The sequence below is a fragment of the Coregonus lavaretus genome (genome assembly GCF_964263955.1).
Source record: "Coregonus lavaretus genome assembly, contig: HAP1_SCAFFOLD_2024, whole genome shotgun sequence".
In the NCBI taxonomy this organism is placed as follows: domain Eukaryota; kingdom Metazoa; phylum Chordata; class Actinopteri; order Salmoniformes; family Salmonidae; genus Coregonus; species Coregonus lavaretus.
Genome location: NW_028160497.1, coordinates 61,814 through 85,562, shown reverse-complemented (window position 1 = coordinate 85,562; position 23,749 = coordinate 61,814). Strand labels below are relative to the sequence as shown.

Sequence of the window (23,749 nt, the reverse complement as noted above, 5' to 3'; positions counted from 1 at the left end):
ATCTCTGTGAGTAGCCTAGTGTAACTCTGTGAGTAGCCTGGTGTAACTCTGTGAGTAGCCTAGTGTATCTCTGTGAGTAGCCTAGTGTATCTCTGTGAGTAGCCTAGTGTATCTCTGTGAGTAGCCTAGTGTATCTCTGTGAGTAGCCTAGTGTATCTCTGTGAGTAGCCTAGTGTAACTCTGTGAGTAGCCTGGTGTAACTCTGTGAGTAGCCTAGTGTATCTCTGTGAGTAGCCTGGTGTAACTCTGTGAGTAGCCTAGTGTATCTCTGTGAGTAGCCTACTGCAGTACAACTATTAACCCTGTCTAAGACTGTAGTTTCATCAATCCTAAATTAAAGGAGGGTGAGATCCTAAACTAGAGAATACCTGTTGGGTTACGAAATTATACAGATGAAGGAATGAGATGATTTAATTCCTACACATAATGGTCAGATGATGTGACATGGGGTCGTTCAGTACTTTAGCTGTGTAAGTCCCATGTTACTGAGCGCTCTCTCTCTCTCTCTCTCTCAACAGGAAGTAGGTTCATCGGTCAGTGACGTGTGTGACGATGTTCTGAGCCAGGATCTGGACTCTGATAACTTCAGCGTGGAGTTTGAGGTGGAGTCCATTGACTCGGATGCCTACAGCGATCCCGAAGAGGCTTCAGTGTCTGGAGAGGACGAGGTCTCAGCTCACTGTCTTTTCAACTGTGTGTGTGTGTTTCCGCTGCATTCATTTAGCTGTGGTGCTATCACTGGGGGGGTGGGGGGCATGCTCCCGAACCCCCCGAGGAAACACTGGTGTGTGTGTGTCATTTCAAACAGCGCCCTCTAGTGTCCTGGGGTCAAACTGCAGCTGTTGACTCACTGTCTCTGTGGTTCTCTCACAGGTGTATGAAGTCACCATCTTTGAAGCAGAGGAGGAGGACTCGTTCGATGACGACACTGAAATCACGAAAGCAGTATGTTTCATATTATCCATAATAATAATAATAAAATCTCACCAACACAAGGATACCACAGCTACCAATGTTCTGGTTGGTTAGTGTCTGTTGCCTAATCTAGTGGTGTTGTATAATCTAGCTGTATGGCCTGTTGTCTAATCTAGCTGTATGGCCTGTTGTCTAATCTAGTTGTATTGCCTGTTGTCTAATCTAGTTGTATGGCCTGTTGTCTAATCTAGTTGTATGGCCTGTTGTCTAATCTAGCTGTATGGCCTGTTGTCTAATCTAGCTGTATTGCCTGTTGTCTAATCTAGTGGTGTTGTCTAATCTAGTTGTATGGCCTGTTGTCTAATCTAGTTGTATGGCCTGTTGTCTAATCTAGTTGTATGGCCTGTTGTATAATCTAGTTGTATTGCCTGTTGTATAATCTAGTTGTATGGCCTGTTGTCTAATCTAGCTGTATGGCCTGTTGTCTAATCTAGCTGTATGGCCTGTTGTCTAATCTAGCTGTATTGCCTGTTGTATAATCTAGTTGTATGGCCTGTTGTCTAATCTAGTGGTGTTGTCTAATCTAGCTGTATGGCCTGTTGTCTAATCTAGTTGTATGGCCTGTTGTCTAATCTAGTGGTGTTATCTAATCTAGCTGTATGGCCTGTTGTCTAATCTAGTGGTGTTGTCAAATCTAGTGGTGTTGTCTAATCTAGCTGTATTGCCTGTTGTATAATCTAGTTGTATGGCCTGTTGTCTAATCTAGTGGTGTTGTCTAATCTAGCTGTATGGCCTGTTGTCTAATCTAGTTGTATGGCCTGTTGTCTAATCTAGTGGTGTTGTCTAATCTAGCTGTATGGCCTGTTGTCTAATCTAGTGGTGTTGTCTAATCTATTTGTATGGCCTGTTGTCTAATCTAGTGGTGTTGTCTAATCTAGCTGTATGGCCTGTTGTCTAATCTAGTTGTATGGCCTGTTGTCTAATCTAGTGGTGTTGTCTAATCTAGTTGTATTGCCTGTTGTCTAATCTAGCTGTATGGCCTGTTGTCTAATCTAGTTGTATGGCCTGTTGTCTAATCTAGTGGTGTTGTCTAATCTAGTGGTGTTGTCTAATCTAGTTGTATTGCCTGTTGTCTAATCTAGTTGTATGGCCTGTTGTATAATCTAGCTGTATGGCCTGTTGTCTAATCTAGTTGTATGGCCTGTTGTCTAATCTAGTGGTGTTGTCTAATCTAGTTGTATGGCCTGTTGTCTAATCTAGTTGTATGGCCTGTTGTCTAATCTAGCTGTATGGCCTGTTGTCTAATCTAGTTGTATGGCCTGTTGTCTAATCTAGTGGTGTTGTCTAATCTAGTGGTGTTGTCTAATCTAGTGGTGTTGTCTAATCTAGTGGTGTTGTCTAATCTAGCTGTATGGCCTGTTGTCTAATCTAGCTGTATGGCCTGTTGTCTAATCTAGTTGTATGGCCTGTTGTCTAATCTAGTTGTATGGCCTGTTGTCTAATCTAGCTGTATGGCCTGTTGTCTAATCTAGCTGTATGGCCTGTTGTCTAATCTAGCTGTATGGCCTGTTGTCTAATCTAGTTGTATGGCCTGTTGTCTAATCTAGTTGTATGGCCTGTTGTCTAATCTAGTTGTATGGCCTGTTGTCTAATCTAGTTGTATGGCCTGTTGTCTAATCTAGCTGTATGGCCTGTTGTCTAATCTAGCTGTATGGCCTGTTGTCTAATCTAGTTGTATGGCCTGTTGTCTAATCTAGTGGTGTTGTCTAATCTAGTTGTATGGCCTGTTGTCTAATCTAGTTGTATTGCCTGTTGTCTAATCTAGTTGTATGGCCTGTTGTCTAATCTAGCTGTATGGCCTGTTGTCTAATCTAGTTGTATGGCCTGTTGTCTAATCTAGTGGTGTTGTCTAATCTAGTTGTATGGCCTGTTGTCTAATCTAGTTGTATTGCCTGTTGTCTAATCTAGTTGTATGGCCTGTTGTCTAATCTAGCTGTATGGCCTGTTGTATAATCTAGTTGTATGGCCTGTTGTCTAATCTAGCTGTATGGCCTGTTGTCTAATCTAGTGGTGTTGTCTAATCTAGTTGTATGGCCTGTTGTCTAATCTAGTGGTGTTGTCTAATCTAGTTGTATGGCCTGTTATCTAATCTAGTGGTGTTGTCTAATCTAGTTGTATGACCTGTTGTATAATCTAGTTGTATGGCCAGTTGTCTAATCTAGTGGTGTTGTCTAATCTAGTTGTATGGCCTGTTGTCTAATCTAGCTGTATGGCCTGTTGTCTAATCTAGTTCTATGGCCTGTTGTCTAATCTAGTTGTATGGCCTGTTGTCTAATCTAGCTGTATTGCCTGTTGTCTAATCTAGCTGTATGGCCTGTTGTCTAATCTAGCTGTATGGCCTGTTGTCTGATCTAGTTGTATGGCCTGTTGTCTAATCTAGCTGTATGGCCTGTTGTCTAATCTAGCTGTATGGCCTGTTGTCTAATCTAGCTGTATGGCCTGTTGTCTAATCTAGTTGTATGGCCTGTTGTCTAATCTAGTTGTATGGCCTGTTGTCTAATCTAGTTGTATGGCCTGTTGTCTAATCTAGTTGTATGGCCTGTTGTCTAATCTAGTGGTGTTGTCTAATCTAGCTGTATGGCCTGTTGTCTAATCTAGTTGTATGGCCTGTTGTCTAATCTAGCTGTATGGCATGTTGTCTAATCTAGTTGTATGGCCTGTTGTCTAATCTAGTTGTATGGCCTGTTGTCTAATCTAGCTGTATGGCCTGTTGTCTAATCTAGTTGTATGGCCTGTTGTCTAATCTAGCGCTGTTGTATAATCTAGCTGTATTGCCTGTTGTATAATCTAGTTGTATTGCCTGATGTATAATCTAGTTGTATGGCCTGTTGTCTAATCTAGTTGTATGGCCTGTTGTCTAATCTAGCTGTATGGCCTGTTGTCTAATCTAGTTGTATGGCCTGTTGTCTAATCTAGCGCTGTTGTATAATCTAGCTGTATTGCCTGTTGTATAATCTAGTTGTATTGCCTGATGTATAATCTAGTTGAATGGCCAGTTGTCTAATCTAGTGGTGTTGTCTAATCTAGTTGTATGGCCTGTTGTCTAATCTAGCTGTATGGCCTGTTGTCTAATCTAGTTCTATGGCCTGTTGTCTAATCTAGTTGTATGGCCTGTTGTCTAATCTAGCTGTATGGCCTGTTGTCTAATCTAGTGGTGTTGTCTAATCTAGTTGTATGGCCTGTTGTCTAATCTAGCTGTATGGCCTGTTGTCTAATCTAGTTGTATGGCCTGTTGTCTAATCTAGCTGTATGGCCTGTTGTCTAATCTAGTTGTATGGCCTGTTGTCTAATCTAGTGGTGTTGTCTAATCTAGTTGTATGGCCTGTTATCTAATCTAGTGGTGTTGTCTAATCTAGTTGTATGACCTGTTGTATAATCTAGTTGTATGGCCAGTTGTCTAATCTAGTGGTGTTGTCTAATCTAGTTGTATGGCCTGTTGTCTAATCTAGCTGTATGGCCTGTTGTCTAATCTAGTTCTATGGCCTGTTGTCTAATCTAGTTGTATGGCCTGTTGTCTAATCTAGCTGTATTGCCTGTTGTCTAATCTAGCTGTATGGCCTGTTGTCTAATCTAGCTGTATGGCCTGTTGTCTGATCTAGTTGTATGGCCTGTTGTCTAATCTAGCTGTATGGCCTGTTGTCTAATCTAGCTGTATGGCCTGTTGTCTAATCTAGCTGTATGGCCTGTTGTCTAATCTAGTTGTATGGCCTGTTGTCTAATCTAGTTGTATGGCCTGTTGTCTAATCTAGTTGTATGGCCTGTTGTCTAATCTAGTTGTATGGCCTGTTGTCTAATCTAGTGGTGTTGTCTAATCTAGCTGTATGGCCTGTTGTCTAATCTAGTTGTATGGCCTGTTGTCTAATCTAGCTGTATGGCATGTTGTCTAATCTAGTTGTATGGCCTGTTGTCTAATCTAGTTGTATGGCCTGTTGTCTAATCTAGCTGTATGGCCTGTTGTCTAATCTAGTTGTATGGCCTGTTGTCTAATCTAGCGCTGTTGTATAATCTAGCTGTATTGCCTGTTGTATAATCTAGTTGTATTGCCTGATGTATAATCTAGTTGTATGGCCTGTTGTCTAATCTAGTTGTATGGCCTGTTGTCTAATCTAGCTGTATGGCCTGTTGTCTAATCTAGTTGTATGGCCTGTTGTCTAATCTAGCGCTGTTGTATAATCTAGCTGTATTGCCTGTTGTATAATCTAGTTGTATTGCCTGATGTATAATCTAGTTGAATGGCCAGTTGTCTAATCTAGTGGTGTTGTCTAATCTAGTTGTATGGCCTGTTGTCTAATCTAGCTGTATGGCCTGTTGTCTAATCTAGTTCTATGGCCTGTTGTCTAATCTAGTTGTATGGCCTGTTGTCTAATCTAGCTGTATGGCCTGTTGTCTAATCTAGTGGTGTTGTCTAATCTAGTTGTATGGCCTGTTGTCTAATCTAGCTGTATGGCCTGTTGTCTAATCTAGTTGTATGGCCTGTTGTCTAATCTAGCTGTATGGCCTGTTGTCTAATCTAGTTGTATGGCCTGTTGTCTAATCTAGCTGTATGGCCTGTTGTCTAATCTAGTGGTGTTGTCTAATCTAGTTGTATGGCCTGTTGTATAATCTAGTTGTATGGCCTGTTGTCTAATCTAGTTGTATTGCCTGTTGTCTAATCTAGCTGTATGGCCTGTTGTATAATCTAGTGGTGTTGTCTAATCTAGCTGTATGGCCTGTTGTCTAATCTAGTTGTATTGCCTGTTGTCTAATCTAGTTGTATGGCCTGTTGTCTAATCTAGTTGTATGGCCTGTTGTCTAATCTAGTGGTGTTGTCTAATCTAGCTGTATGCCCTGTTGTATAATCTAGCTGTATTGCCTGTTGTCTAATCTAGTTGTATTGCCTGTTGTCTAATCTAGCTGTATGGCCTGTTGTCTAATCTAGTTGTATGGCCTGTTGTCTAATCTAGTGGTGTTGTCTAATCTAGCTGTATTGCCTGTTGTCTAATCTAGCTGTATGGCCTGTTGTCTAATCTAACTGTATTGCCTGTTGTCTAATCTAGTTGTATGGCCTGTTGTCTAATCTAGTTGTATGGCCTGTTGTCTAATCTAGCTGTATGGCCTGTTGTCTAATCTAGCTGTATGGCCTGTTGTCTAATCTAGTTGTATGGCCTGTTGTCTAATCTAGTTGTATTGCCTGTTGTCTAATCTAGTTGTATTGCCTGTTGTCTAATCTAGCTGTATGGCCTGTTGTCTAATCTAGTTGTATGGCCTGTTGTCTAATCTAGCTGTATTGCCTGTTGTCTAATCTAGCTGTATGGCCTGTTGTCTAATCTAGTTGTATGGCCTGTTGTCTAATCTAGCTGTATGGCCTGTTGTCTAATCTAGCTGTATGGCCTGTTGTCTAATCTAGTTGTATGGCCTGTTGTCTAATCTAGCTGTATGGCCTGTTGTCTAATCTAGCTGTATTGCCTGTTGTCTAATCTAGTTGTATGGCCTGTTGTCTAATCTAGTTGTATGGCCTGTTGTCTAATCTAGCTGTATGGCCTGTTGTCTAATCTAGCTGTATGGCCTGTTGTCTAATCTAGTTGTATGGCCTGTTGTCTAATCTAGCTGTATGGCCTGTTGTCTAATCTAGCTGTATTGCCTGTTGTCTAATCTAGTTGTATGGCCTGTTTTCTAATCTAGTTGTATGGCCTGTTGTCTAATCTAGCTGTATGGCCTGTTGTCTAATCTAGTTGTATGGCCTGTTGTCTAATCTAGTTGTATGGCCTGTTGTCTAATCTAGTTGTATGGCCTGTTGTATAATCTAGCTGTATGGCCTGTTGTATAATCTAGTTGTATGGCCTGTTGTCTAATCTATTGGTGTTGTCTAATCTAGCTGTATGGCGTGTTGTCTAATCTAGTTGTATTGCCTGTTGTCTAATCTAGTTGTATGGCCTGTTGTCTAATCTAGCTGTATGGCCTGTTGTCTAATTTAGTTGTATTGCCTGTTGTCTAATCTAGTTGTATGGCCTGTTGTCTAATCTAGTTGTATGGCCTGTTGTCTAATCTAGTGGTGTTGTCTAATCTAGCTGTATGGCCTGTTGTCTAATCTAGCTGTATGGCGTGTTGTCTAATCTAGTTGTATTGCCTGTTGTCTAATCTAGTTGTATGACCTGTTGTCTAATCTAGCTGTATGGCCTGTTGTCTAATCTAGCTGTATGGCCTGTTGTCTAATCTAGCTGTATGACCTGTTGTCTAATCTAGCTGTATGGCCTGTTGTCTAATCTAGCTGTATGGCCTGTTGTCTAATCTAGCTGTATTGCCTGTTGTCTAATCTAGTTGTATGGCCTGTTGTCTAATCTAGCTGTATGGCCTGTTGTCTAATCTAGTTGTATGGCCAGTTGTCTAATCTAGTGGTGTTGTATAATCTAGTTGTATGGCCTGTTGTCTAATCTAGTTGTATGGCCTGTTGTCTAATGTAGTGGTGTTGTCTAATCTAGCTGTATGGCCTGTTGTCTAATCTAGTGGTGTTGCCTGTTGTCTAATCTAGTGGTGTTGTCTAATCTAGTTGTATGGCCTGTTGTCTAATCTAGTGGTGTTGTCTAATCTAGCTGTATTGCCTGTTGTCTAATCTAGTGGTGTTGTCTAATCTAGCTGTATTGCCTGTTGTCTAATCTAGTGGTGTTGTCTAATCTAGTGGTGTTGTCTAATCTAGCTGTATGGCCTGTTGTATAATCTAGTTGTATGGCCTGTTGTCTAATCTAGTGGTGTTGTCTAATCTAGCTGTATGGCCTGTTGTCTAATCTAGTTGTATGGCCTGTTGTCTAATCTAGTTGTATGGCCTGTTGTCTAATCTAGTTGTATGGCCTGTTGTCTAATCTAGCTGTATTGCCTGTTGTCTAATCTAGTGGTGTTGTCTAATCTAGTGGTGTTGTCTAATCTAGCTGTATGGCCTGTTGTCTAATCTAGTGGTGTTGTCTAATCTAGTTGTATGGCCTGTTGTCTAATCTAGTGGTGTTGTCTAATATAGCTGTATGGCCTGTTGTCTAATCTAGTTGTATGGCCTGTTGTCTAATCTAGTTGTATGGCCTGTTGTCTAATCTAGTTGTATGGCCTGTTGTCTAATCTAGTTGTATTGCCTGTTGTCTAATCTAGTTGTATGGCCTGTTGTCTAATCTAGTGGTGTTGTCTAATATAGCTGTATGGCCTGTTGTCTAATCTAGTTGTATGGCCTGTTGTCTAATCTAGTTGTATGGCCTGTTGTCTAATCTAGTTGTATGGCCTGTTGTCTAATCTAGTTGTATTGCCTGTTGTCTAATCTAGTTGTATGGCCTGTTGTCTAATCTAGTGGTGTTGTCTAATCTAGCTGTATGGCCTGTTGTCTAATCTAGTGGTGTTGTCTAATCTAGCTGTATGGCCTGTTGTCTAATCTAGTGGTGTTGTCTAATCTAGTTGTATGGCCTGTTGTCTAATCTAGTGGTGTTGTCTAATCTAGTTGTATGGCCTGTTGTCTAATCTAGTGGTGTTGTCTAATCTAGTTGTATGGCCTGTTGTCTAATCTAGTTGTATGGCCTGTTGTCTAATCTAGCTGTATGGCCTGTTGTATAATCTAGCTGTATGGCCTGTTGTATAATCTTGTTGTATGGCCTGTTGTCTAATCTAGTTGTATGGCCTGTTGTCTAATCTAGCTGTATGGCCTGTTGTCTAATCTAGTTGTATGGCCTGTTGTCTAATCTAGTTGTATGGCCTGTTGTCTAATCTAGTTGTATTGCCTGTTGTCTAATCTAGTGGTGTTGTCTAATCTAGTTGTATGGCCTGTTGTCTAATCTAGCTGTATGGCCTGTTGTCTAATCTAGTGGTGTTGTCTAATCTAGCTGTATGGCCTGTTGTCTAATCTAGCTGTATGGCCTGTTGTCTAATCTAGTTGTATGGCCTGTTGTCTAATCTAGCTGTATTGCCTGTTGTATAATCTAGTTGTATGGCCTGTTGTCTAATCTAGTTGTATGGCCTGTTGTCTAATCTAGCTGTATGGCCTGTTGTATAATCTAGCTGTATGGCCTGTTGTATAATCTAGTTGTATGGCCTGTTGTCTAATCTAGTTGTATGGCCTGTTGTCTAATCTAGCTGTATGGCCTGTTGTCTAATCTAGCTGTATTGCCTGTTGTCTAATCTAGTTGTATGGCCTGTTGTCTAATCTAGTTGTATTGCCTGTTGTCTAATCTAGTTGTATGGCCTGTTGTCTAATCTAGTGGTGTTGTCTAATCTAGCTGTATGGCCTGTTGTCTAATCTAGTGGTGTTGTCTAATCTAGTTGTATGGCCTGTTGTCTAATCTAGTGGTGTTGTCTAATCTAGTGGTGTTGTCTAATATAGCTGTATGGCCTGTTGTCTAATCTAGTTGTATGGCCTGTTGTCTAATCTAGTTGTATGGCCTGTTGTCTAATCTAGTTGTATGGCCTGTTGTCTAATCTAGTTGTATTGCCTGTTGTCTAATCTAGTTGTATGGCCTGTTGTCTAATCTAGTTGTATGGCCTGTTGTCTAATCTAGTGGTGTTGTCTAATCTAGCTGTATGGCCTGTTGTCTAATCTAGTTGTATGGCCTGTTGTCTAATCTAGTGGTGTTGTCTAATCTAGCTGTATGGCCTGTTGTCTAATCTAGCTGTATGGCCTGTTGTCTAATCTAGTTGTATGGCCTGTTGTCTAATCTAGCTGTATGGCCTGTTGTCTAATCTAGTGGTGTTGTCTAATCTAGCTGTATGGCCTGTTGTCTAATCTAGTTGTATGGCCTGTTGTCTAATCTAGTGGTGTTGTCTAATATAGCTGTATGGCCTGTTGTCTAATCTAGTTGTATGGCCTGTTGTCTAATCTAGCTGTATGGCCTGTTGTCTAATCTAGTGGTGTTGTATAATCTAGTTGTATGGCCTGTTGTCTAATCTAGTTGTATTGCCTGTTGTCTAATCTAGCTGTATTGCCTGTTGTCTAATCTAGCTGTATGGCCTGTTGTCTAATCTAGCTGTATGGCCTGTTGTCTAATCTAGTTGTATGGCTGTGTCTAATCTAGCTGTATGGCCTGTTGTCTAATCTAGCTGTATGCCTGTTGTCCTAATCTAGTTGGTGTCTAATCTGATTGTATGGCCTGTTGTCTAATCTAGTTGTATTGGCCTGTTGCTAATCTAGTTGTAGATGGCCTGTTGTCTAATCTAGTTGTATGGCTGTTGTCTAATCTAGTTGTATGGCCTGTGTGTAATCTAGTTGTATGGCCTGTTGTCTAATCTAGTTGTATGGCCTGTTGTCTAATCTAGTTGTATGGCCTGTTGTCTAATCTAGTTGTATGGCCTGTTGTCTAATCTAGTTGTATTGCCTGTTGTCTAATCTAGTTGTATGGCCTGTTGTCTAATCTAGTTGTATGGCCTGTTGTCTAATCTAGTGGTGTTGTCTAATCTAGCTGTAGGCCTGTTGTCTAATCTAGTTGTATGGCCTGTTGTCTAATCTAGTGGTGTTGTCTTAATCAGCTGTATGGCCTGTTGTCTAATCTAGCTGTATGCCTGTTGTCTAATCTAAGTGTGGTGTTGTCTAATCTAGCTGTATGGCCTGTTGTCTAATCTAGTGGTGTTGTCTATGTCTAATCTAGCTGTATGGCCTGTTGTCTAATCTAGTGGTGTTGTCTAATCTAGCTGTATGGCCTGTTGTCTAATCTAGTGGTGTTGTCTAATATAGCTGTATGGCCTGTTGTCTAATCTAGTTGTATGGCCTGTTGTCTAATCTAGCTGTATGGCCTGTTGTCTAATCTAGTGGTGTTGTATAATCTAGTTGTATGGCCTGTTGTCTAATCTAGTTGTATTGCCTGTTGTCTAATCTAGCTGTATTGCCTGTTGTCTAATCTAGCTGTATCGCCTGTTGTCTAATCTAGCTGTATGGCCTGTTGTCTAATATAGTTGTATTGCCTGTTGTCTAATCTAGCTGTATGGCCTGTTGTCTAATCTAGCTGTATGGCCTGTTGTCTAATCTAGTTGTATGGCCTGTTGTCTAATCTAGCTGTATGGCCTGTTGTCTAATCTAGCTGTATGGCCTGTTGTCTAATCTAGTTGTATGGCCTGTTGTCTAATCTAGTTGTATTGCCTGTTGTCTAATCTAGTTGTATGGCCTGTTGTCTAATCTAGTTGTATGGCCTGTTGTCTAATCTAGTTGTATGGCCTGTTGTCTAATCTAGTTGTATGGCCTGTTGTCTAATCTAGTTGTATGGCCTGTTGTCTAATCTAGTGGTGTTGTCTAATCTAGCTGTATGGCCTGTTGTCTAATCTAGTTGTATGGCCTGTTGTCTAATCTAGTTGTATGGCCTGTTGTCTAATCTAGTGGTGTTGTCTAATCTAGCTGTATGGCCTGTTGTCTAATGTAGTTGTATGGCCTGTTGTCTAATCTAGTTGTATGGCCTGTTGTCTAATCTAGTTGTATGGCCTGTTGTCTAATCTAGTTGTATGGCCTGTTGTCTAATCTAGTGGTGTTGTCTAATCTAGCTGTATGGCCTGTTGTCTAATCTAGTTGTATGGCCTGTTGTCTAATCTAGTGGTGTTGTCTAATCTAGCTGTATGGCCTGTTGTCTAATCTAGCTGTATGGCCTGTTGTCTAATCTAGTTGTATGGCCTGTTGTCTAATCTAGCTGTATGGCCTGTTGTCTAATCTAGTGGTGTTGTCTAATCTAGCTGTATGGCCTGTTGTCTAATCTAGTTGTATGGCCTGTTGTCTAATCTAGTGGTGTTGTCTAATATAGCTGTATGGCCTGTTGTCTAATCTAGTTGTATGGCCTGTTGTCTAATCTAGTTGTATGGCCTGTTGTCTAATCTAGTTGTATTGCCTGTTGTCTAATCTAGTGGTGTTGTCTAATCTAGTTGTATGGCCTGTTGTCTAATCTAGTGGTGTTGTCTAATCTAGCTGTATGGCCTGTTGTCTAATCTAGTGGTGTTGTCTAATCTAGTTGTATGGCCTGTTGTCTAATCTAGTGGTGTTGTCTAATATAGCTGTATGGCCTGTTGTCTAATCTAGTTGTATGGCCTGTTGTCTAATCTAGTTGTATGGCCTGTTGTCTAATCTAGTTGTATGGCCTGTTGTCTAATCTAGTTGTATTGCCTGTTGTCTAATCTAGTTGTATGGCCTGTTGTCTAATCTAGTGGTGTTGTCTAATCTAGCTGTATGGCCTGTTGTCTAATCTAGTGGTGTTGTCTAATCTAGCTGTATGGCCTGTTGTCTAATCTAGTGGTGTTGTCTAATCTAGTTGTATGGCCTGTTGTCTAATCTAGTGGTGTTGTCTAATCTAGTTGTATGGCCTGTTGTCTAATCTAGTGGTGTTGTCTAATCTAGTTGTATGGCCTGTTGTCTAATCTAGTTGTATGGCCTGTTGTCTAATCTAGCTGTATGGCCTGTTGTATAATCTAGCTGTATGGCCTGTTGTATAATCTAGTTGTATGGCCTGTTGTCTAATCTAGTTGTATGGCCTGTTGTCTAATCTAGCTGTATGGCCTGTTGTCTAATCTAGTTGTATGGCCTGTTGTCTAATCTAGTTGTATGGCCTGTTGTCTAATCTAGTTGTATTGCCTGTTGTCTAATCTAGTGGTGTTGTCTAATCTAGTTGTATGGCCTGTTGTCTAATCTAGCTGTATGGCCTGTTGTCTAATCTAGTGGTGTTGTCTAATCTAGCTGTATGGCCTGTTGTCTAATCTAGCTGTATGGCCTGTTGTCTAATCTAGTTGTATGGCCTGTTGTCTAATCTAGCTGTATTGCCTGTTGTATAATCTAGTTGTATGGCCTGTTGTCTAATCTAGTTGTATGGCCTGTTGTCTAATCTAGCTGTATGGCCTGTTGTATAATCTAGCTGTATGGCCTGTTGTATAATCTAGTTGTATGGCCTGTTGTCTAATCTAGTTGTATGGCCTGTTGTCTAATCTAGCTGTATGGCCTGTTGTCTAATCTAGCTGTATTGCCTGTTGTCTAATCTAGTTGTATGGCCTGTTGTCTAATCTAGTTGTATTGCCTGTTGTCTAATCTAGTTGTATGGCCTGTTGTCTAATCTAGTGGTGTTGTCTAATCTAGCTGTATGGCCTGTTGTCTAATCTAGTGGTGTTGTCTAATCTAGTTGTATGGCCTGTTGTCTAATCTAGTGGTGTTGTCTAATCTAGTTGTATGGCCTGTTGTCTAATCTAGTGGTGTTGTCTAATATAGCTGTATGGCCTGTTGTCTAATCTAGTTGTATGGCCTGTTGTCTAATCTAGTTGTATGGCCTGTTGTCTAATCTAGTTGTATGGCCTGTTGTCTAATCTAGTTGTATTGCCTGTTGTCTAATCTAGTTGTATGGCCTGTTGTCTAATCTAGTTGTATGGCCTGTTGTCTAATCTAGTGGTGTTGTCTAATCTAGCTGTATGGCCTGTTGTCTAATCTAGTTGTATGGCCTGTTGTCTAATCTAGTGGTGTTGTCTAATCTAGCTGTATGGCCTGTTGTCTAATCTAGCTGTATGGCCTGTTGTCTAATCTAGTTGTATGGCCTGTTGTCTAATCTAGCTGTATGGCCTGTTGTCTAATCTAGTGGTGTTGTCTAATCTAGCTGTATGGCCTGTTGTCTAATCTAGTTGTATGGCCTGTTGTCTAATCTAGTGGTGTTGTCTAATATAGCTGTATGGCCTGTTGTCTAATCTAGTTGTATGGCCTGTTGTCTAATCTAGCTGTATGGCCTGTTGTCTAATCTAGTGGTGTTGTATAATCTAGTTGTATGGCCTGTTGTCTAATCTAGTTGTATTGCCTGTTGTCTAATCTAGCTGTATTGCCTGTTGTCTAATCTAGCTGTATGGCCTGTTGTCTAATCTAGCTGTATGGCCTGTTGTCTAATATAGTTGTATTGCCTGTTGTCTAATCTAGCTGTATGGCCTGTTGTCTAATCTAGCTGTATGGCCTGTTGTCTAATCTAGTTGTATGGCCTGTTGTCTAATCTAGCTGTATGGCCTGTTATCTAATCTAGCTGTATGGCCTGTTGTCTAATCTAGTTGTATGGCCTGTTGTCTAATCTAGTTGTATTGCCTGTTGTCTAATCTAGTTGTATGGCCTGTTGTCTAATCTAGTTGTATGGCCTGTTGTCTAATCTAGTTGTATGGCCTGTTGTCTAATCTAGTTGTATGGCCTGTTGTCTAATCTAGTTGTATGGCCTGTTGTCTAATCTAGTGGTGTTGTCTAATCTAGCTGTATGGCCTGTTGTCTAATCTAGTTGTATGGCCTGTTGTCTAATCTAGTTGTATGGCCTGTTGTCTAATCTAGTGGTGTTGTCTAATCTAGCTGTATGGCCTGTTGTCTAATCTAGTTGTATGGCCTGTTGTCTAATCTAGTTGTATGGCCTGTTGTCTAATCTAGTTGTATGGCCTGTTGTCTAATCTAGTTGTATGGCCTGTTGTCTAATCTAGTTGTATGGCCTGTTGTCTAATCTAGTGGTGTTGTCTAATCTAGCTGTATGGCCTGTTGTCTAATCTAGTTGTATGGCCTGTTGTCTAATCTAGTGGTGTTGTCTAATCTAGCTGTATGGCCTGTTGTCTAATCTAGCTGTATGGCCTGTTGTCTAATCTAGTTGTATGGCCTGTTGTCTAATCTAGCTGTATGGCCTGTTGTCTAATCTAGTGGTGTTGTCTAATCTAGCTGTATGGCCTGTTGTCTAATCTAGTTGTATGGCCTGTTGTCTAATCTAGTGGTGTTGTCTAATATAGCTGTATGGCCTGTTGTCTAATCTAGTTGTATGGCCTGTTGTCTAATCTAGTTGTATGGCCTGTTGTCTAATCTAGTTGTATTGCCTGTTGTCTAATCTAGTGGTGTTGTCTAATCTAGTTGTATGGCCTGTTGTCTAATCTAGTGGTGTTGTCTAATCTAGCTGTATGGCCTGTTGTCTAATCTAGTGGTGTTGTCTAATCTAGTTGTATGGCCTGTTGTCTAATCTAGTGGTGTTGTCTAATCTAGTTGTATGGCCTGTTGTCTAATCTAGTGGTGTTGTCTAATATAGCTGTATGGCCTGTTGTCTAATCTAGTTGTATGGCCTGTTGTCTAATCTAGTTGTATGGCCTGTTGTCTAATCTAGTTGTATGGCCTGTTGTCTAATCTAGTTGTATTGCCTGTTGTCTAATCTAGTTGTATGGCCTGTTGTCTAATCTAGTGGTGTTGTCTAATCTAGCTGTATGGCCTGTTGTCTAATCTAGTGGTGTTGTCTAATCTAGTTGTATGGCCTGTTGTCTAATCTAGTGGTGTTGTCTAATCTAGTTGTATGGCCTGTTGTCTAATCTAGTGGTGTTGTCTAATATAGCTGTATGGCCTGTTGTCTAATCTACATTTACATTTACATTTTAGTCATTTAGCAGACGCTCTTATCCAGAGCGACTTACAGTTAGTGAATACATATTTTTTTTTTTTTCATACTGGCCCCCCGTGGGAATCAAACCCACAACCCTGGCGTTGCAAACGCCATGCTCTATCAACTGAGCTACATCCCTGCCGGCCATTCCCTCCCCTACCCTGGACGACGCTGGGCCAATTGTGCGCCGCCCATGAGTCTCCCGGTCGCGGCCGGCTGCGACAGAGCCTGGATTCGAACCAGGTTCTCTAGTGGCACAGTTAGCACTGCGATGCAGTGCCTTAGACCACTGCGCCACTCAGGAGTCTAATCTACCTGTATGGCCTGTTGTCTAATCTAGTGGTGTTGTCTAATCTAGCTGTATGGCCTGTTGTCTAATCTAGTGGTGTTGTCTAATCTAGCTGTATGGCCTGTTGTCTAATCTAGCTGTATGGCCTGTTGTCTAATCTAGTGGTGTTGTCTAATCTAGCTGTATGGCCTGTTGTCTAATCTAGTTGTATGGCCTGTTGTCTAATCTAGCTGTATGGCCTGTTATCTAATCTAGTGGTGTTGTCTAATCTAGCTGTATGGCCTGTTGTCTAATCTAGCTGTATGGCCTGTTGTCTAATCTAGTGGTGTTGTCTAATCTAGCTGTATGGCCTGTTGTAAAATCTAGTTGTATGGCCTGTTGTCTAATCTAGTGGTGTTGTCTAATCTAGCTGTATGGCCTGTTGTCTAATCTAGCTGTATGGCCTGTTGTCTAATCTAGTTGTATGGCCTGTTGTCTAATCTAGCTGTATTGCCTGTTGTATAATCTAGTTGTATGGCCTGTTGTCTAATCTAGTTGTATGGCCTGTTGTCTAATCTAGCTGTATGGCCTGTTGTATAATCTAGCTGTATGGCCTGTTGTATAATCTAGTTGTATGGCCTGTTGTCTAATCTAGCTGTATGGCCTGTTGTCTAATCTAGTTGTATGGCCTGTTGTCTAATCTAGTTGTATGGCCTGTTGTCTAATCTAGTTGTATTGCCTGTTGTCTAATCTAGTTGTATGGCCTGTTGTCTAATCTAGTTGTATGGCCTGTTGTCTAATATAGTTGTATGGCCTGTTGTCTAATCTAGCTGTATGGCCTGTTGTCTAATCTAGTTGTATGGCCTGTTGTCTAATCTAGCTGTATGGCCTGTTGTCTAATCTAGTTGTATGGCCTGTTGTCTAATCTAGTTGTATGGCCTGTTGTCTAATCTAGTTGTATTGCCTGTTGTCTAATCTAGTTGTATGGCCTGTTGTCTAATCTAGTGGTGTTGTCTAATCTAGCTGTATGGCCTGTTGTCTAATCTAGTGGTGTTGTCTAATCTAGTTGTATGGCCTGTTGTCTAATCTAGTGGTGTTGTCTAATCTAGTTGTATGGCCTGTTGTCTAATCTAGTGGTGTTGTCTAATATAGCTGTATGGCCTGTTGTCTAATCTAGTTGTATGGCCTGTTGTCTAATCTAGTTGTATGGCCTGTTGTCTAATCTAGTTGTATGGCCTGTTGTCTAATCTAGTTGTATTGCCTGTTGTCTAATCTAGTTGTATGGCCTGTTGTCTAATCTAGTTGTATGGCCTGTTGTCTAATCTAGTTGTATGGCCTGTTGTCTAATCTAGTTGTATGGCCTGTTGTCTAATCTAGTTGTATGGCCTTTTGTCTAATCTAGCTGTATGGCCTGTTGTCTAATCTAGTTGTATGGCCTGTTGTCTAATCTAGTTGTATGGCCTGTTGTCCAATATAGCTGTATTGCCTGTTGTCTAATCTAGTTCTATGGCCTGTTGTCTAATCTAGCTGTATGGCATGTTGTCTAATCTAGCTGTATGGCCTGTTGTCTAATCTAGTTGTATGGCCTGTTGTCTAATCTAGTTGTATGGCCTGTTGTCTAATCTAGCTGTATGGCCTGTTGTCTAATCTAGTGGTGTTGTATAATCTAGTTGTATGGCCTGTTGTCTAATCTAGTTGTATTGCCTGTTGTCTAATCTAGCTGTATTGCCTGTTGTCTAATCTAGCTGTATGGCCTGTTGTCTAATCTAGCTGTATGGCCTGTTGTCTAATATAGTTGTATTGCCTGTTGTCTAATCTAGCTGTATGGCCTGTTGTCTAATCTAGCTGTATGGCCTGTTGTCTAATCTAGTTGTATGGCCTGTTGTCTAATCTAGCTGTATGGCCTGTTGTCTAATCTAGCTGTATGGCCTTTTGTCTAATCTAGTTGTATGGCCTGTTGTCTAATCTAGTTGTATTGCCTGTTGTCTAATCTAGTTGTATGGCCTGTTGTCTAATCTAGTTGTATGGCCTGTTGTCTAATCTAGTTGTATGGCCTGTTGTCTAATCTAGTTGTATGGCCTGTTGTCTAATCTAGTTGTATGGCCTGTTGTCTAATCTAGTTGTATGGCCTGTTGTCTAATCTAGTTGTATGGCCTGTTGTCTAATCTAGTGGTGTTGTCTAATCTAGCTGTATGGCCTGTTGTCTAATCTAGTTGTATGGCCTGTTGTCTAATCTAGTTGTATGGCCTGTTGTCTAATCTAGTTGTATGGCCTGTTGTCTAATCTAGTTGTATGGCCTGTTGTCTAATCTAGTTGTATGGCCTGTTGTCTAATCTAGTGGTGTTGTCTAATCTAGCTGTATGGCCTGTTGTCTAATCTAGTTGTATGGCCTGTTGTCTAATCTAGTTGTATGGCCTGTTGTCTAATCTAGTGGTGTTGTCTAATCTAGCTGTATGGCCTGTTGTCTAATCTAGCTGTATGGCCTGTTGTCTAATCTAGTTGTATGGCCTGTTGTCTAATCTAGCTGTATGGCCTGTTGTCTAATCTAGTGGTGTTGTCTAATCTAGCTGTATGGCCTGTTGTCTAATCTAGTTGTATGGCCTGTTGTCTAATCTAGTGGTGTTGTCTAATATAGCTGTATGGCCTGTTGTCTAATCTAGTTGTATGGCCTGTTGTCTAATCTAGTTGTATGGCCTGTTGTCTAATCTAGTTGTATTGCCTGTTGTCTAATCTAGTGGTGTTGTCTAATCTAGTTGTATGGCCTGTTGTCTAATCTAGTGGTGTTGTCTAATCTAGCTGTATGGCCTGTTGTCTAATCTAGTGGTGTTGTCTAATCTAGTTGTATGGCCTGTTGTCTAATCTAGTGGTGTTGTCTAATCTAGTTGTATGGCCTGTTGTCTAATCTAGTGGTGTTGTCTAATATAGCTGTATGGCCTGTTGTCTAATCTAGTTGTATGGCCTGTTGTCTAATCTAGTTGTATGGCCTGTTGTCTAATCTAGTTGTATGGCCTGTTGTCTAATCTAGTTGTATTGCCTGTTGTCTAATCTAGTTGTATGGCCTGTTGTCTAATCTAGTGGTGTTGTCTAATCTAGCTGTATGGCCTGTTGTCTAATCTAGTGGTGTTGTCTAATCTAGTTGTATGGCCTGTTGTCTAATCTAGTGGTGTTGTCTAATCTAGTTGTATGGCCTGTTGTCTAATCTAGTGGTGTTGTCTAATATAGCTGTATGGCCTGTTGTCTAATCTAGTTGTATGGCCTGTTGTCTAATCTAGTTGTATGGCCTGTTGTCTAATCTAGTTGTATGGCCTGTTGTCTAATCTAGCTGTATGGCCTGTTGTCTAATCTAGTTGTATGGCCTGTTGTCTAATCTAGTTGTATGGCCTGTTGTCTAATCTAGCTGTATGGCCTGTTGTCTAATCTAGTGGTGTTGTATAATCTAGTTGTATGGCCTGTTGCCTAATCTAGTTGTATGGCCTGTTGTCTAATCTAGTTGTATGGCCTGTTGTCTAATCTAGCTGTATGGCCTGTTGTCTAATATAGTTGTATTGCCTGTTGTCTAATCTAGTTGTATGGCCTGTTGTATAATCTAGCTGTATGGCCTGTTGTCTAATCTAGCTGTATGGCCTGTTGTATAATCTAGCTGTATGGCCTGTTGTCTAATCTAGTTGTATGGCCTGTTGTCTAATCTAGTTGTATGGCCTGTTGTCTAATATAGTTGTATTGCCTGTTGTCTAATCTAGCTGTATGGCCTGTTGTCTAATCTAGCTGTATGGCCTGTTGTCTAATCTAGTTGTATGGCCTGTTGTCTAATCTAGTTGTATGGCCTGTTGTCTAATCTAGCTGTATGGCCTGTTGTCTAATCTAGTTGTATAGCCTGTTGTCTAATCTAGCTGTATGGCCTGTTGTCTAATCTAGTGGTGTTGTCTAATCTAGTTGTATTGCCTGTTGTATAATCTAGTTGTATGGCCTGTTGTCTAATCTAGTTGTATGGCCTGTTGTCTAATCTAGTTGTATGGCCTGTTGTCTAATCTAGTTGTATTGCCTGTTGTCTAATCTAGCTGTATGGCCTGTTGTCTAATCTAGTTGTATAGCCTGTTGTCTAATCTAGCTGTATGGCCTGTTGTCTAATCTAGTGGTGTTGTCTAATCTAGTTGTATTGCCTGTTGTATAATCTAGTTGTATGGCCTGTTGTCTAATCTAGTTGTATGGCCTGTTGTCTAATCTAGTGGTGTTGTCTAATCTAGCTGTATGGCTTGTTGTCTAATCTAGTGGTGTTGTATAATCTAGTTGTATGGCCTGTTGTCTAATCTAGTTGTATTGCCTGTTGTCTAATCTAGCTGTATTGCCTGTTGTCTAATCTAGCTGTATGGCCTGTTGTCTAATCTAGCTGTATGGCCTGTTGTCTAATATAGTTGTATTGCCTGTTGTCTAATCTAGCTGTATGGCCTGTTGTCTAATCTAGCTGTATGGCCTGTTGTCTAATCTAGTTGTATGGCCTGTTGTCTAATCTAGCTGTATGGCCTGTTGTCTAATCTAGCTGTATGGCCTGTTGTCTAATCTAGTTGTATGGCCTGTTGTCTAATCTAGTTGTATTGCCTGTTGTCTAATCTAGTTGTATGGCCTGTTGTCTAATCTAGTTGTATGGCCTGTTGTCTAATCTAGTTGTATTGCCTGTTGTCTAATCTAGTTGTATGGCCTGTTGTCTAATCTAGTTGTATGGCCTGTTGTCTAATATAGTTGTATGGCCTGTTGTCTAATCTAGCTGTATGGCCTGTTGTCTAATCTAGTTGTATGGCCTGTTGTCTAATCTAGCTGTATGGCCTGTTGTCTAATCTAGTTGTATGGCCTGTTGTCTAATCTAGTTGTATGGCCTGTTGTCTAATCTAGTTGTATTGCCTGTTGTCTAATCTAGTTGTATGGCCTGTTGTCTAATCTAGTGGTGTTGTCTAATCTAGCTGTATGGCCTGTTGTCTAATCTAGTGGTGTTGTCTAATCTAGTTGTATGGCCTGTTGTCTAATCTAGTGGTGTTGTCTAATCTAGTTGTATGGCCTGTTGTCTAATCTAGTGGTGTTGTCTAATATAGCTGTATGGCCTGTTGTCTAATCTAGTTGTATGGCCTGTTGTCTAATCTAGTTGTATGGCCTGTTGTCTAATCTAGTTGTATGGCCTGTTGTCTAATCTAGTTGTATTGCCTGTTGTCTAATCTAGTTGTATGGCCTGTTGTCTAATCTAGTTGTATGGCCTGTTGTCTAATCTAGTTGTATGGCCTGTTGTCTAATCTAGTTGTATGGCCTGTTGTCTAATCTAGTTGTATGGCCTTTTGTCTAATCTAGCTGTATGGCCTGTTGTCTAATCTAGTTGTATGGCCTGTTGTCTAATCTAGTTGTATGGCCTGTTGTCCAATATAGCTGTATTGCCTGTTGTCTAATCTAGTTATATGGCCTGTTGTCTAATCTAGCTGTATGGCCTGTTGTCTAATCTAGCTGTATGGCCTGTTGTCTAATCTAGTTGTATGGCCTGTTGTCTAATCTAGTTGTATGGCCTGTTGTCTAATCTAGCTGTATGGCCTGTTGTCTAATCTAGTGGTGTTGTATAATCTAGTTGTATGGCCTGTTGTCTAATCTAGTTGTATTGCCTGTTGTCTAATCTAGCTGTATTGCCTGTTGTCTAATCTAGCTGTATGGCCTGTTGTCTAATCTAGCTGTATGGCCTGTTGTCTAATATAGTTGTATTGCCTGTTGTCTAATCTAGCTGTATGGCCTGTTGTCTAATCTAGCTGTATGGCCTGTTGTCTAATCTAGTTGTATGGCCTGTTGTCTAATCTAGCTGTATGGCCTGTTGTCTAATCTAGCTGTATGGCCTGTTGTCTAATCTAGTTGTATGGCCTGTTGTCTAATCTAGTTGTATTGCCTGTTGTCTAATCTAGTTGTATGGCCTGTTGTCTAATCTAGTTGTATGGCCTGTTGTCTAATCTAGTTGTATGGCCTGTTGTCTAATCTAGTTGTATGGCCTGTTGTCTAATCTAGTTGTATGGCCTGTTGTCTAATCTAGTGGTGTTGTTTAATCTAGCTGTATGGCCTGTTGTCTAATCTAGTTGTATGGCCTGTTGTCTAATCTAGTTGTATGGCCTGTTGTCTAATCTAGTGGTGTTGTCTAATCTAGCTGTATGGCCTGTTGTCTAATCTAGTTGTATGGCCTGTTGTCTAATCTAGTTGTATGGCCTGTTGTCTAATCTAGTTGTATGGCCTGTTGTCTAATCTAGTTGTATGGCCTGTTGTCTAATCTAGTTGTATGGCCTGTTGTCTAATCTAGTGGTGTTGTCTAATCTAGCTGTATGGCCTGTTGTCTAATCTAGTTGTATGGCCTGTTGTCTAATCTAGTTGTATGGCCTGTTGTCTAATCTAGTGGTGTTGTCTAATCTAGCTGTATGGCCTGTTGTCTAATCTAGCTGTATGGCCTGTTGTCTAATCTAGTTGTATGGCCTGTTGTCTAATCTAGCTGTATGGCCTGTTGTCTAATCTAGTGGTGTTGTCTAATCTAGCTGTATGGCCTGTTGTCTAATCTAGTTGTATGGCCTGTTGTCTAATCTAGTGGTGTTGTCTAATATAGCTGTATGGCCTGTTGTCTAATCTAGTTGTATGGCCTGTTGTCTAATCTAGTTGTATGGCCTGTTGTCTAATCTAGTTGTATTGCCTGTTGTCTAATCTAGTGGTGTTGTCTAATCTAGTTGTATGGCCTGTTGTCTAATCTAGTGGTGTTGTCTAATCTAGCTGTATGGCCTGTTGTCTAATCTAGTGGTGTTGTCTAATCTAGTTGTATGGCCTGTTGTCTAATCTAGTGGTGTTGTCTAATCTAGTTGTATGGCCTGTTGTCTAATCTAGTGGTGTTGTCTAATATAGCTGTATGGCCTGTTGTCTAATCTAGTTGTATGGCCTGTTGTCTAATCTAGTTGTATGGCCTGTTGTCTAATCTAGTTGTATGGCCTGTTGTCTAATCTAGTTGTATTGCCTGTTGTCTAATCTAGTTGTATGGCCTGTTGTCTAATCTAGTGGTGTTGTCTAATCTAGCTGTATGGCCTGTTGTCTAATCTAGTGGTGTTGTCTAATCTAGTTGTATGGCCTGTTGTCTAATCTAGTGGTGTTGTCTAATCTAGTTGTATGGCCTGTTGTCTAATCTAGTGGTGTTGTCTAATATAGCTGTATGGCCTGTTGTCTAATCTAGTTGTATGGCCTGTTGTCTAATCTAGTTGTATGGCCTGTTGTCTAATCTAGTTGTATGGCCTGTTGTCTAATCTAGCTGTATGGCCTGTTGTCTAATCTAGTTGTATGGCCTGTTGTCTAATCTAGTTGTATGGCCTGTTGTCTAATCTAGCTGTATGGCCTGTTGTCTAATCTAGTGGTGTTGTATAATCTAGTTGTATGGCCTGTTGCCTAATCTAGTTGTATGGCCTGTTGTCTAATCTAGTTGTATGGCCTGTTGTCTAATCTAGCTGTATGGCCTGTTGTCTAATATAGTTGTATTGCCTGTTGTCTAATCTAGTTGTATGGCCTGTTGTATAATCTAGCTGTATGGCCTGTTGTCTAATCTAGTTGTATGGCCTGTTGTCTAATCTAGCTGTATGGCCTGTTGTATAATCTAGCTGTATGGCCTGTTGTCTAATCTAGTTGTATGGCCTGTTGTCTAATCTAGTTGTATGGCCTGTTGTCTAATATAGTTGTATTGCCTGTTGTCTAATCTAGCTGTATGGCCTGTTGTCTAATCTAGCTGTATGGCCTGTTGTCTAATCTAGTTGTATGGCCTGTTGTCTAATCTAGTTGTATGGCCTGTTGTCTAATCTAGCTGTATGGCCTGTTGTCTAATCTAGTTGTATAGCCTGTTGTCTAATCTAGCTGTATGGCCTGTTGTCTAATCTAGTGGTGTTGTCTAATCTAGTTGTATTGCCTGTTGTATAATCTAGTTGTATGGCCTGTTGTCTAATCTAGTTGTATGGCCTGTTGTCTAATCTAGTTGTATGGCCTGTTGTCTAATCTAGTTGTATTGCCTGTTGTCTAATCTAGCTGTATGGCCTGTTGTCTAATCTAGTTGTATAGCCTGTTGTCTAATCTAGCTGTATGGCCTGTTGTCTAATCTAGTGGTGTTGTCTAATCTAGTTGTATTGCCTGTTGTATAATCTAGTTG

At 40.7% G+C, this 23,749-nt stretch overlaps 1 protein-coding gene across 1 annotated transcript in view; it reads left to right on the top strand.

Moving 5' to 3' along the window:
• Positions 1-479: 479 nt before the first annotated feature.
• LOC311121743 (E3 ubiquitin-protein ligase Mdm2-like) overlaps positions 480-23,749 on the top strand; it is a gene marked incomplete at its 5' end in the record, with an annotated part of 36,797 nt that continues 13,527 nt past the window's right edge. Inside the window, 2 exons of the mRNA XM_084196200.1 lie at positions 480-668; positions 874-945. Coding sequence (XP_084052326.1) covers positions 480-668; positions 874-945 — 261 coding nt within the window. The remainder of the gene's footprint in view (positions 669-873; positions 946-23,749) is intronic.